The following is a 14,703-nucleotide window of genomic DNA, read 5'->3' on the forward strand; positions in this document are numbered from 1 at the left end:
GCTGGATCTGGGTGTCTGATCCTTTGGTTGTGCTGTGTCAACAGATCTGGCCTGTTGGGCAATTTGATGCAGGGTACCACTGATAGGTCTAGCAGCGTTGTGTACCAGGGTTGCCTTGCCCAAGTTGGTGCTATCAATATGAGTTTGAGTTTGCTTTGAGTGAGTTTGTTTACCAGGTAAGGAAGGAGAGGGAGAGGAGGAAAAGCGTAAGCAAATATCCCTGACCAGTTCATCCATAGGGCATTGCCTTGGGATTGTTTGTGTGGGTATCTGGATGCGAAGTTTTGGCATTTTGCGTTCTCCCTTGTCGCAAACAAGTCTATCTGAGGTGTTCCCCAGAGTTTGAAATAAGTGTTCAGTATTTGGGGGTGAATTTCCCATTCGTGGACCTGTTGGTGATCTCGAGAGAGATTGTCTGCGAGTTGATTTTGTATCCCTGGTATAAACTGTGCAATTAGGCGAATTTGGTTGTGAATTGCCCAATGCCAAATTTTTTGTGCTAACATGCTTAACTGCGTGGAGTGCGTCCCTCCCTGCTTGTTTAGATAATACATTGTTGTCATGTTGTCTGTTTTGACGAGAATGTATTTGTGAACTATTATTGGTTGGAAAGCTTTTAGTGCTTGAAAAACTGCAAGAAGTTCTAGGTGATTGATATGCAGTTTTGTTTGATGTACGTTCCATTGTCCTTGTATGCTGTGTTGATCGAGGTGTGCTCCCCACCCTGTCATGGAAGCATCTGTTGTTATTACGTATTGTGGCACTGGGTCTTGGAAAGGCCGCCCCTTGTTTAAATTTATGTTGTTCCACCACAGAAGCGAGAGGTAAGTTTGGCGGTCTATTAACACCAGATCTAGAAGGTGACCCTGTGCTTGAGACCACTGTGATGCTAGGCATTGTTGTAAGGGCCTCATGTGCAGTCTTGCGTTTGGGACAATGGCTATGCATGATGACATCATGCCTAGGAGTTGTAATACCATCTTTGCTTGTATCTTTTGTGTTGGATACATGCGTTGTATGATGGTGTTGAAATTTTGAATTCTTTGTGGACTTGGAGTGGCTACTCCTTTTGATGTGTCTATTATGGCTCCCAGGTATTGTTGTACCTTGCGTGGCCGAATTTTGGATTTTGTGAAATTGACGGTGAACCCTAGTTTGAAGAGGGTTTGTATGATATGATTTGTGTGATTTGAGCACTCTATTAACGAATGGCCCTTGATTAGCCAGTCGTCTAGATATGGGAACACATGTATTTGCTGCCTTCTGATGTGTGCAGCGACTACCGCTAGACATTTGGTAAAGACTCTTGGTGCGGTTGTTAATCCGAAAGGCAGTACCTTGAATTGGTAATGTATTCCTTTGAATACAAACCTTAGGTATTTCCTGTGCGATGGGTGAATTGGTATATGGAAATAAGCATCCTTGAGGTCTAAAGTTGCCATGTAGTCGTGCAGCTTTAGCAATGGCAATACTTCTTGTAGTGTGACCATGTGGAAGTGGTCTGATTTGATGAAAGTGTTGACTACTCTGAGGTCTAGGATTGGTCTCAGTGTTTTGTCCTTCTTTGGTATCAGAAAGTACAGTGAGTAAACTCCTGTGTTTATTTGTGTGTTTGGCACTAATTCGATTGCATTCTTTTGCAATAGTGCCTGCACTTCTATCTCTAGGAGATTGGAATGGTGTGTTGTTAAATTTTGTGCTTTTGGTGGTATGTTTGGAGGGAACTGTAGAAATTCTATGCAGTAACCATGTTGGATAATTGCTAGAACCCAAGTGTCTGTAGTGATTTTCTCCCATGCTCTGTAATAATGACCTATTCGTCCCCCCACTGGTGTTGTGTGGAGGGGGTGAGTGACATGTGAGTCACTGTTTAGTAGTAGGGGTTTTGGGGCTTTGGAATCTTCCTCTATTTCTAGGGAATTGCCCTCCTCTATATTGTCCCCGAAAACCTCCTCTATACTGTCCTTGGTAACTGGACGTGTGGCTTGTGAGGTGCTGGCTTGTGTGCTTTGACCTCGAAACCCCCCTCGAAAGGGCGTTTTACGGAATGAGCTGTAATTCCCTCTGCTCTGCGGGGAGTAGAGTGCGCCCATGGCTTTGGCAGTGTCCGTATCTTTTTTGAGTTTCTCAATCGCTGTGTCCACTTCTGGACCGAACAGTTCTTTTTCATTAAAAGGCATATTGAGAACTGCTTGTTGAATCTCTGGTTTAAATCCAGACGTTCGGAGCCATGCATGCCTTCTGATAGTTACAGATGTATTAATTGTCCGTGCAGCTGTATCTGCAGCGTCCATGGAGGAGCGGATCTGGTTGTTGGAGATGGCTTGTCCCTCCTCAACCACTTGTTTTGCCCTATTTTGGAAGTCTTTGGGCAGATGTTCAATGAGATGTTGCATCTCGTCCCAGTGGGCTCTGTCATAGCGCGCAAGTAGTGCCTGGGAGTTCGCGATGCGCCACTGGTTTGCAGCTTGTGCTGCGACTCTTTTACCAGCTGCATCAAACTTGCGGCTTTCTTTATCTGGGGGTGGTGCATCTCCAGATGTGTGAGAGTTGGCCCTTTTCCTAGCTGCTCCTACAACAACAGAGTCTGGTGGCAGCTGTGTTGTGATGAAAGCCGGGTCTGTAGGAGGCGGCTTATACTTTTTTTCCACCCTTGGTGTGATTGCCCTACTTTTGACCGGGTCCTTAAATATGTCTTTTGCGTGCCGGAGCATACCAGGGAGCATAGGCAGGCTTTGGTAGGAGCTGTGGGTGGAGGAGAGTGTGTTGAACAAGAAATCATCCTCGACCTGTTCTGAGTGGAGGCTTACGTTGTGAAATTGTGCTGCTCTAGCCACCACCTGAGAGTACGCGGTGCTGTCTTCTGGTGGAGATGGTTTTGTAGGGTATGCCTCTGGGCTGTTATCTGACACTGGGGCGTCGTATAGGTCCCATGCGTCCTGGTCTTGGTCACCCTGGCTCATGGTGGTGTGAGCTGGGGAGTGTGATGGCGTTTGTGCTGGTGAAACGTTAATCACGGGCGGAGGAGAGGGTGGTGGTGTAACTCTTTTCACCACTTTTTGTTGTGGTGCTTGTTCCGTCTGGAACTCCAACCTTCTCTTTCTCCTAATGGGGGGAAGGGTGCTTATTTTTCCTGTCCCCTGCTGAATGAAGATACGCTTTTGCGTATGGTCCGCATCAGTTGCTTGTAGCTCTTCCTCAAACCTATGCTTCTGCATTTGGGAGGTTAGCGAGTGCTCTTCTGTATAAGAGCCTGAAGCTGGGTCGCTTGCAGTTTGTTTCGGCGTCGAAACTTTGTCTGCGTGTTTTTTCGGCTCCGAGGTGACTTTTTTCCTTTTCGGGGCCGAAACCTCTCGGCGTCGATCTGTTTCGGTGCCGCTGTCTCGGCGTCGAGCCGTGTCCACACCGGCATCTCGGTGTCGAGGCTTGTCTCCAGCACTTTCTCGGTCCCGAGAAGGCTGCGTGCCGGTGTCTCGACCGGAGTCGGACGATCTCGGCACTGTTTGGGCCTTTTTCGGTGCCGACGGTCGGTCACCGATTTTATGGGTTGAGCCATGGCCTGGTGGCAGTGGCGTCCCCTGGGCCTTGTAAATGTTTCTTTGTGTGGTTTTCGACGTCTTACTCACGGTTTGTGTATCGTCGAATCCTTCGGAGTCTGAGTCTTGGATCGAGAAGGTACCTTCCTCTTCCTGTTCCTCGAACTCCCGTCGGGCTGTCGGTGCGGACGCCATTTGAAGTCTTCTGGCTCGACGGTCTCGGAGTGTTTTTCGGGACCGGAACGCACGACAGGCCTCGCAGGTGTGTTCGCTGTGCTCAGGTGACAGGCACAGGTTGCAGACCAAGTGTTGGTCTGTGTAGGGGTATTTATTGTGGCATTTGGGGCAGAAACGGAACGGGGTCCGTTCCATCGGCGTTCTTCAGCACGCGGTCGGGCCGACCAGGCCCCGACGGAGGATCGAAAAATTACCCCGAAGGGCACCGGAGCTCTTCGATCTTCGATGCGGTGTTGAATGTAAGTATGCCGATCCCGAACGCAACAATACCGACGAAAATCTTCCGAAATTAACTATTTTTTCTGTTCCGAAACTCGGAGCGACAGGAACACGTCCGAACCCGATGGCGGAAAAAAAACAATCGAGGATGGAGTCGACGCCCATGCGCAATGGAGACAAAAGGAGGAGTCACTCGGTCCCGTGACTCGAAAGACTTCTTCGAAGAAAAACAACTTGTAACACTCCGGCCCAACACCAGATGGCGAGCTATTGCAGAACATGCGTATCTACAGCGACAGATGCCATCGAACATAAGGTTCCCAATTTATTGATATCTAGCGACACAATACTACAGAGGGAGTTACGAAGGTATTCCAGAGGGGAAAAAATTTAACAAATTAAGCATCCTGATGGGCTAGTCCTGCGGGACTGGGACACATCCCATGAGAATGACAGCTGTGATTAGCTGGCTGCAACATGAAGAGAAATGTTGCAGCGCCATTTTAGGACTCAGCACTACGTCCCAGTTCCCTGAATATTAAAATAAAAACATATAAGGGGAAGGGTATAGGTACCTTGACCGCCTGGACCTTGTGGGAAGTCTGATCTTTAAGGGACCCTCCTGGATTCAAAGATCAAACAGCATAACTTGTTACCACAGTACAGAAGGAAAACACCTTTTTACTCTCTCAGAGATAGAAATTCAGACAAAGTGAGCAAAAACTCACTCACCATGTCCAAAGGGCACAATGTGTCGCCAATAAAAATACTTTTACTCATATCAACAGTCCTTTCACTTTTCTTTCTGGCGGAGCAATGGTAAGAGAGTTCAAACTAACCTTGCTCATAGAGGCCTGTACTTCAAGGCCCCAAGAAGGCGGCTGCTGCCTCAGGAAACTTTGATCACTTGGTGCAAGTCTGAATCAGCTTCCAATAGGACGACTTATTGAAAGGGTCGAACAAGGCTTACACCAGGCCGCCAGGAGGGACTCATCATGGCACCAAGGTCTTCGAAGTGAAAGGCCTAGGCTGCAACGTTTTGTTCAGAAGGCAGGCCCTGCAACACTATTAATCTACAGCTGGGCAAACCATCACTGCACGATAAGCACTCTCTTCTGTTGAGTTCCCTAAGGGTGAAGCCATCTGCACCTTTTGTGAAGTGTCCAAGCCACTGGTATTTGGGAAACAAACACACAAGACAGCATCACTGTAAGGAACAGGAAACATGTGATCTACCACCTCCTCACAATCGTTTTGAAATGGGACATAATGCTCAAAGCCTTGAAGAACATCAGAATCAGAGCCAAGGTTGGTCTACATCCTCCTAAAATGTTGCCTCTGATGTAAGGCAACAGGAGGAGAGCTTTTCTCAAACAAATCCGCATCTGAGTGGGTTCAGATAATGGCAGCTCTGGGTCCAGAGGCAGCACTGATAAGGGAACAACCAGCGGAGCTCATGACAAAAGACTAGAGGCGCGCACCCAGGGTAAGTGGAGTGAAGACCCACTGATGGCAACCTAATTTGAGAACCCAATGGAAATTGTGGAACCAGAAGGATCTGACACCATAATTAAGAGAGGCAGCATGATCTTGGAGGTTGAGATTAACTGTGGAGTTAACAATGGATGCGGGTGCTTGGGGCACATTGGCTCCAGAACCATAATCGGATCAGTCTTCAGCACCGAAGGTTGAGTTGGGCCTTTAAAGCAACAAGCTATAAGCTCTCTCCTTGTAGAGAAAGTGTTGATAAGCCAAAGAGCATTTGTTGAAATTCTTCTATTTTCTCTCTTGATTTGTTTTTTGAATTGCCTCAAGAGAGCAAATTGCCCTGGGAATGGTCCTGCAAACTGGGAGCGAGATTGACCCCATTTTCTTGAACTCAGAAACGTAGAGTTTAGCTTCTTGCACCCTGATGACCTTTGAGCAACTGAGGGAGTATCTGCCACAGGACTCAGAAACATGCTTTTTACCAAAGCACTGAAGACAGGCACAGAATGGGTCTGTTACTGATATCTGTTTGAGACATACACTGCACAGCTGAAATCCTACAGTTTCAGGTGTCAGCATCCCTGACACTGTTCAAAAGGTGTTATTAGGAAAACTATTGGGATAAAAAAAACAAAGAACAAAAAAAAAAAAAAAAAACAGTAAGAGTTGAGCTTCGGCATCGAAGTGTGAGGCAAAAAAGGAACGGATGTCAGTGCGCAGAGGTAAGTCCTGTATGTTATCATGTCCGGTGGAGGGACTGAGTCGTGACATAGGCTGATGGGACCACCTGCCGATGCACAGGACCTATTGCTACAGCTTTCGGATACAGGCTGGTGCAAAGGGTGATTCCAAGGTGAGAAATCTGCAGGTAGAATCCTCCATCAGAAACCACAATACCTAACTCCACCTTATAACAGGACCGGAGTGAGTAGCATGACCATTAGTAGGGGGCGTCCAGCAGAGGTCTCTGAGTGCATTCTATGCCAAAATTTCAGGGCATTCACATTTTACATACAATAAATTGAAACAGGAATGCTACACACACAGTGATTATCTTGAACAGCTCGTGTGGGTCAAACCCTGAGGTCCAAGAGCTAAACCCCCCTTATCCTGAACATCAATCATCAGTTTTACTCTGCTAGCACATTGTGGAGCAGGTGCACATTGTGCTGTGTGAGTTATGTTTGTGAAGTAGCATTTTTAGATGGCCAGGTGGCTCAAGCGTTACAAACTTTCTCATGGGCCTGTGCATTCTTCTGACAATGTGATGTGCATAGTCCACTATGCGTTTACACCAGCACCAAGGGTTCCTGTATCGCCTTTAGTGAATGGCTACGCTTGTGCCCAGAAACACATGCAGCACTGAGAAGTACGACACCACATAATGCTGTCATCACCCCTCAGACCGCTCCCTCTAGGCCTCAGCTGGAGGCTGTTGAAGCATATGCTACCAGAGTGCATAAAGGTTCCCTGCCAATAAATTCTAGACAAGGTTTGTCAGGCACTGTATTTTCAAGTAATGGAATGCCTAGGGCTTTGGCAAAAACTCAGGGTTTGAAGAACTTTACAGAGGTGCGGTGGACGTTCCATGAAGATATTCTTGTTAAGTCACCTCCTTGCACTCAGCTGGCCCAGTGTGCCTCTGAGCACTTTCTTATGCATCTCTCAGTAATATCGTGGGCCTGTGATGCGCTCCACACTCTCCTGGGCCGATGCGTCCCTCACGCTATCCTGGGCCTGTGCAGCACTTACCATTCCTGTGGCTTTTTAGCACTCTACTGACCATGCAACATCCTCCGCATTCTCCTGGCCCTGTGATGCCCTCCACACTCTCAATGCGTCCCTCACGCTATCCTGGGCCTGTCATCACTTACCATTCCTGTGGCTCTTTAGCACTCTCCTGACCATGCGACATCCTCCGCATTCTCCTGGCCCTGTGATGCCCTCCACACTCTCCTGGGCCAATGCGTCCCTCACACTATCCTGGGCCTGTGCATCACTTACCATTCCTGTGCCTCTTTAGCAGTCTCCTGACCATGCAACATCCTCCGCATTCTCCTGGCCCTGTGAATCTGCTCAGCAAACATCTGCCATTAGAACCTCTTTGCACTATCGTGGCAGAGTAAACCACCACACACTCACCTGGCCCCGTGAACATTATCTCACTCACCTAGCTTTACGTTTCCTTACACGTCGCTCGTGCTCAGCCTCCTCGTAGTACAGCTCGTTGTGACTGGAGTCCCGGCGTCGAGCTGCAGCTGCAATCATTGCTAGAGACTGTCCAGTCTGATTATTTTCTGGACCTAAAGAGAGAAAGAAATGGGCTAATTTGAGTATTCAATATAACCCCAAAATTTGGCAACACAGGATATGCAGTAGCACGTGGAGTGAAATATATTACCCAGCACTGCTCAGTGCAGAACTTTATGTTTGAACATTATCTTGGACATACACATTTGGGTCCTTCCTCTTGGGATGAACACTGAGCATTGCACTTTTGTTTACAGCAACTAATATGGAGACACTAGTGATTTATACAATTAAGTGATGTGGAAAGGAGCCAGAAGTTTTTGTACAAGCCAGAGGCACTCAAGCACTGAACGTTAAACTCTTCCAAATCCAACTGAGATTGGAGCTGTGCTGATCTCATCATGGTTCCCACACTTTAATCAAGAAATTTTAGTGTTCAAATTGAAATGCGAAAATATCACTTTGAAAAGCATAACACATTTCAATATTCATTCTACATCACTAAGCCACAGAACTATTCATCAACACCTGCATATGAAGTTCAAATAAAAGAAAATGTGAGTTCTCTCAAGAAAATGAAATCAACACTTTTGGATTCTAAACTTTCACAGGCCAAGAACCCAAATGTGGCAGCTCTGTTGCATTTCAAATCTGTCTCTACAATCTCATGCATATTTTATCATCTACTCTCAACAACAGAATCACAAAATAGATACATAAAATGATTAGATGGCTACTATTATTATGGGAGTCGATACTTGTCTCTACTCCTTAATTATCAAAGGCATACTATACACACATGCTAACCTGCACCGTGGACCAAATCTGGTTAAAAGTACTAACTTGACGGCTTTACATGCCCTTGCCCGTATTGATAAACCCAGCGCATCACTTAACACCCGGAACACAGAAAGGAGGACTCGCAGCTCTCGTTCTATTCATACCAGGTTCGCCTATTAGCTCCAGACACCATCCATGGCCATCCTGCACCTGTAGAAAAGTGATGCATTTATTCATCATCACCTTAGTGAGGGATAGCCTTCATTCACCTGCTGCATCACTAAGGGTGGGTCTGTCAGGCACCAATCAGCTGCTTAGAATGTAATGTGATCATGAAATCTTCATTACTACCCTCCATAAAGCCTTGGGGCATCTGACCCACAGGAGATCCATAGTCGTTGCCTTTCCTTCTCCAGCAAAAAGATTCAAGAAAGTGAAGTTTCCACGGAAAAGAAGAATTCTAAGTACTCAGGCCTTAAGACAGTTTTCCAAAATACAAATGACAGAAACCATGATTGTCAGTGTCCCAAAGATGAAGAGGGACTGTGAACCTGAGATAGGAGCTATACTGAACAAATGAACTAGGAAAAGCAAACTATAGGGGGTGGAGAATAAAAATGGTTCCCCAAGTGGGTTTTTTATTTATTTACCAAGTTGGGTGCAGCATTAATCATCACTGATTTGCATGTGGTGCCACAAGTCATGAAGAAGCCACTGGCTCAGAAAGGCAGCTAGGAATAGATCTCCTGTGGTGGGATAGCGCTGACTGTATTTTCCTCAGCCTTCAGACAGGATGCTCTGCTGAATGAAGTCTCACTCGCATTGCCATGATCTTGGTTGGACAGGATTAGGCCCTGGACAGTGTTTCACAGACTGGTTAAGGGAGACATGGCTTGAGTTTCCGTAGTGACTCACGGTTGCCGTCAGACTGGCAGTTTTCTTGTTGAACATGTTCTTTGAATGAGAAGTCCAAGTGTATGTTCAGTCCAAGAGATTTTACATTTGCGGTGCGTTCTGGTGTAAATCCATTCAGCTCATAATTTGTGGAAAAGAATAATTCTCGCTTGGTCAAGTCGGTCTTGGGTTGATTCAGATTTAGGTGGAGGCCTGACGTTCAGGCTTGAATAATATTTATAGCAACTGATAGCCTTTACTTAGAGATGGGTACATTTCAGTGTCTGCAGATAAGTGACTCTTGATCACACGGCTGGCAAGGTCTCGGCGGTTCCATGCAGAAGCGGAAAATCACAGTATAAAACAGATCCTTGTAGGAATCTGCAGACCCTATGAGATGCTGCATCCAAAGGTATCCATACAGATGAGCTGCTTGGAGAGGTGGGACTAGTGTGGTATTGGTGAACACCAAACCGTTTGACAGGATGATGCCCATTGGCATTGTTTAAAGCTGCTCCTACGGACTCAATTCTTTTTAACAACGCTGAAACGGACTAGGGCACAGAATTAATACGCTTATATTAAGGATAAGAACTAAGTTAAATATAGCAGACTTCAAATTAGAAGAATTAAGGAGAAGAAATTAATGGAAACAATTTCTGAAATCTGTACGTAAGTTGGAACCGTTTGAGTGTGACGTATTTTTATCTATGAAAAGCACTATGTATGGTGAAGTAAACTATACAGAAGGAAAGGGCTTACTTTGTTGGTATCTAAGGAAAATCCAATCAAAGCAAAGGAGAAGACTGATGACACAATTAATCAATCATATTAAACAGAGGTTTTGTAAAAACAAAAGCAAGTTCTTGGACAAATGCCCATAGTGCAATAAAGAAACACTGACTTTACAGCACGTTATCAAGTTTTGCACAACTTTGGACATCGAGTGAGAAGATCTGTTACAGCCTATTATGAAGACACTGAATACTGAGCAAATAGTGGTGATGCTGGATCATATCATATAACGCAAGATCTAGCTCTTTGTTATAGGTTGGGTGTTTATTTTGCTGCTTTTTATAAGAAATTAAGTGTCATGTGGGAATCAGGAGAAGTAAGGAGTAATTGACTACTGTGTACGTAAAAAAATATTTTAGAACAACTGATGAATTTAAATTAAGGTATTAATAGATTTGCATATAAATAGTTTAAGTACTGTCTAAATGTTACATTGGAATATGAAATATGAATGTTTTCATGGAACTTTGTTTGTTTGACAATTTTGGCATAAAGTCAACATTAAAAATAAATTTGAATTTGAAGTTCACTTTGAGAGTACACTGAGGACTTGACAATGAATGTGCCAAAGACTGCATACAGGGCACGTAGGATGGGGAGCGCGGTACCACTTGTACCTGATGAAAATGGCCTCATCCAAAACTAGCAGCGCAGCTTTAGCACATCTGCAGGCGGGTTCAAATCAGACTGATGACTATGTAGAAATTGGCTTGTGATGATCTGCTCTTTAAACTGAATTTTAATTCCTTTTCTAGCTTTTTTTCTGATAAATGGTAGGAGAGAGGAGGGATCATTAGTGCCCAAGATTTTCTTTATCAATGTTGGATTTTTATTCCCCATGTGCTTGAGAGACACTTAATACGCTGTAAACAGGCATGCCTGTAGTGAATGATTACGGGATTTCCAAGAGGAGGATTTAATTTACTAAACATATTGCCTGGATAGATGTGAAGATGCCTACCTGACCTGCATGTGGGAGTACCTCAAAGCTGAACCATTTGATGCATGGTCTGATTATACCATTCTTAGCTACAAAAAACGAGTCAATTGCACTGCACTTGTCTTTTAAATAAATGACAGGTGGGCGTGGCAAGTGGCGCACAGCTTCGAATGGGGACCTGCTTTTACTGAAGACATCTGTGATGGATGACTGAGTGTTCTTTGAGGTTACCAATGAGGAGAATTTCAGTTTTGTTTTTTAGAGTTTCAGTGGGGCTTGGCTGCTGCTGTTTTGCTTTCAAGGTGCTGATAACAAGGAGTGAGTTCACAGCGCACTGAGTTGTGTGATGACTGATGATATAAAAAGAACGTTCAAGTGTGTTTTCACTCCATGTTGTATGATGTAGCTTCGAGGTGGCAACACAAAAGAATGATGGACGGAGTGCTGAACAATGCAAACATTCACCCCCAGTCACAGATTTGGGTTTAATCCATCGTTTTGTTGCTCACCATGCCACACCCAGTTTGGCCCAGCCATATGCAAATCAGTCTTGACCCTGCTCCCGATGGGAACAGTCCAGACCGAACTGCCAGGCCAGGTCCTCCCTGGACCGGAAACAAGTATCCTCTGACCGGTTTCAGGGTATCACCCTTCATCAGCCAGGCTATCTTGAATCCAGTGGCACAGTGAGCAAGGGATTCACGTCTGGGCATACCCTTTCCACTTAGGGCAACTTTAGCAACACAAAAGAATGATGGACTGAGTGCTGAAGAATTCAAACACTCACCCAAGCTTCGAGGTGGGAAATGAGCCTTGTTTCATTGATGAACGCTGTGCCTTGTTTGAACGAAGTGACAATGCCTGGTACACTGGCAGGCTGCATAATTGGAGCATTGATAAGGATGATTTTTTCTACCAGCTCTTTGTCTATAGTAATTTGTTGGTTGTGAACTGAACAATCGTATGATGCCCCAAGGTGGTCATCTAGGAGCGCTCAATTTACACCCACCTCCCTCCACTCCACCCCCCCCCCCAATTCTAAAAGATTAATACATTCCTTCCAGCCAGATCCTATTACAACACAAACCTAGGAATCTTCAACATTGACTTGGTGAAAGGAAAATGCAACTGTTCCAATCCCTGAACTCCTTCTCACAACTGAGTGGTGTGCGGTGCCTATTTTCCCACTCAGAGGAGATGCCGTATAAACAATCACATCATTGCCAATCGTGCCACTATTGAGACCAACTGGCCTGCCCACTACTCCACACCCTTTCAGCTCATTCCCTCTCGTCCCATTCCAACCTCCGAAATCCAACCTCACTATGTATAGCAGTCATTGTTCAGGATCCGCTCAACTGACACTCTTGTGTAGCAAAAAATGCACCCTTCCCCCTCCAATCTAACAAGGTTAATGTGTAAGAAGCTGGTACCAAACGTGTCACCAAAGCAGCAGACACTGTTGTACCACCAAAACTGAGGCAACAACAACTAAGAATCTCCCAGTCTTCTCAATTAAGAATAAAAAGAAGTGAAATCCTTATGCTAGAGCATGAATGGAGACTATGAAAATCTGCAACTCTTTGTGCATAGCTCACAGCACTAAGAAAAAACATCTCATCCCCCAAGGCAAACTTTTTACAGTCCCAACTTCAGAAGTCTACAACCCCAGCCACAACACTGTACCACTTCATCCACATGAGTATATCCTCAACCTGCAGAGGTATATTAGATGACTCAACTAGCAGTCTCCATTCATGATCCTCACCTGTCAGTCACAAACACAATCTTAAAACACTTAAGGTGATGAAGAAGGTGCAAATATCATCAAAATTTTTTAATCCACTGCTTACCACAGATGTCATCAAGATAAAATGTCAGAGGCCTGGTGCAAAGTCATCAATGCTTCCCTCAATCAACACATTTTCTCAAATTCTCTAAAACGCAGCCAAATCACACCCCTAGTTAAAATAAATGTTGACATAGAAATACCTTCCAACTACCAGCCGATCTCTACAATCGTGGCTCGGCAAACTATGGGAAACTTGTTTCTTTGCAGCTATCGTACTACACTGATGCTGTGCCCTCTTTACTCCTCCTCCTCAGTATGGTGTCAGAGTGGGCTACACTACTGAAACTGCTTTATTAAATGTTCTGGATGATGCTAATGCTGTAAGATGGAGAATCCTGCCTCCTGGTCATGTCCGACCTCAAAGCAACTTCTGATACGAAAGATCACAAGAGGCTGCTATTCCCTCGAACACAGCTGCGGGATTAAGAACAAAGCACAAATTTGGTTTGCCTTGTTTTTATCTAATCGTTCCCAAATTGTAGAGATTGATGCTATCATCTCAGAGCTGGCTCCAACTTTTAGTGGGGTCCCCCAAGGCTCTCTTTTCACCCCTACGCTTTTCAATATATACATGGAATCTTTGGGAGAAAAGTGTGAAGGGATGGGTATTTCAATCCATCAGTGCAAAGATATTCCTCAAATCTACCTCAAACCTTTATCACTGCTTGACATCCTTAACCTCCACACTTTTCTAATAAACACCCACGCCTGGATGTCTAAGAACGTTCTTGTCCTTAATCCACAAAAATAGAAATCATTTTGTTCTTCCCAGACACAAAAAGAAGTTCAACACTCTGCTGAAACACCTGAATATGACTGACGTCTAGGTATCACTTTTAACCACAGAAGCATCACTTGGGATCACACTAAACTCATCCTTCTCTATGCTCCCCGATGCAATATAATCCCCAAAGATCCATACTTCAACATACAGGCCTTGAAAAACAGCAAATGGCTTTTGTCTCTTGCTCCAAAAACAAAAGACAGCTCATGCTTTATTCCCGTCACACTTTGATTTAGATAACGTCATCCTGCTAGAGCCCCACACTCCTCTCTCTTTCCAATCTAAATTGTTCTACACGCCACAGCTGGAGTCATCTCATCTGCAGGAAATTCGATCACATCACCACAGTCCCCCACTGTTCTACACTGACATCACACTGAGGATAGAATTGTTTCAAATTGGGGCATCCACCCTAAAAATTACCTCTCTAACTTCCTAAAGTTATCAGGTGGACTGAGAGGATTCAGGTGCAAAAACAATGCTCGAATGGAAACCCCAAGCTTCAAAACCAACCACCCTCAACAACAGTCCTTCCCAGGAGCTGCCATACTTCTTCGAAAGTTTCTACCAAAACACACACTCAATTCATTCAGTCATTATATAAAGACAGATCTCTTCGGATTGTATTTAACCAAAATTTCCAAAATGTTTATGTAACTATCTGCAACCATTTACCCCGCCCACCCCCTGCTTCCAGTCCTCCCCCGCTTTTCATCTTCCTCTTTCACTATATTGTGCTGTGTTCTTCCCATACTCCTGCTTGACGGATTCTGCTCTCTGCTTATCTACGCTGATTCTATCTACTAAGGTCTTGTTTTGTCTTATTCTTGCATTGGTGGATGTAAGATGTATTGCATTGGTGGATGTAAGATGTTTTACATCTCTCTCTGTATTTTACTATTACTGTAAAGTACCCTAACTATGCCAG

The 14,703-nt window shown here is 44.9% G+C and overlaps 1 protein-coding gene across 1 annotated transcript in view; it reads right to left on the reverse strand.

Annotated features, from left to right (window-relative positions):
- VANGL1 (VANGL planar cell polarity protein 1) overlaps positions 1–14,703 on the reverse strand; it is a 211,457-nt gene that overhangs the window by 37,492 nt on the left and 159,262 nt on the right. The window contains exon 6 of the mRNA XM_069202981.1: positions 7,651–7,783. Within this exon, the coding sequence (XP_069059082.1) occupies positions 7,651–7,783 (133 nt within the window). The remainder of the gene's footprint in view (positions 1–7,650; positions 7,784–14,703) is intronic.

This window comes from Pleurodeles waltl, chromosome 8 (genome assembly GCF_031143425.1).
Source record: "Pleurodeles waltl isolate 20211129_DDA chromosome 8, aPleWal1.hap1.20221129, whole genome shotgun sequence".
NCBI classification, from domain to species: Eukaryota; Metazoa; Chordata; class Amphibia; order Caudata; family Salamandridae; genus Pleurodeles; species Pleurodeles waltl.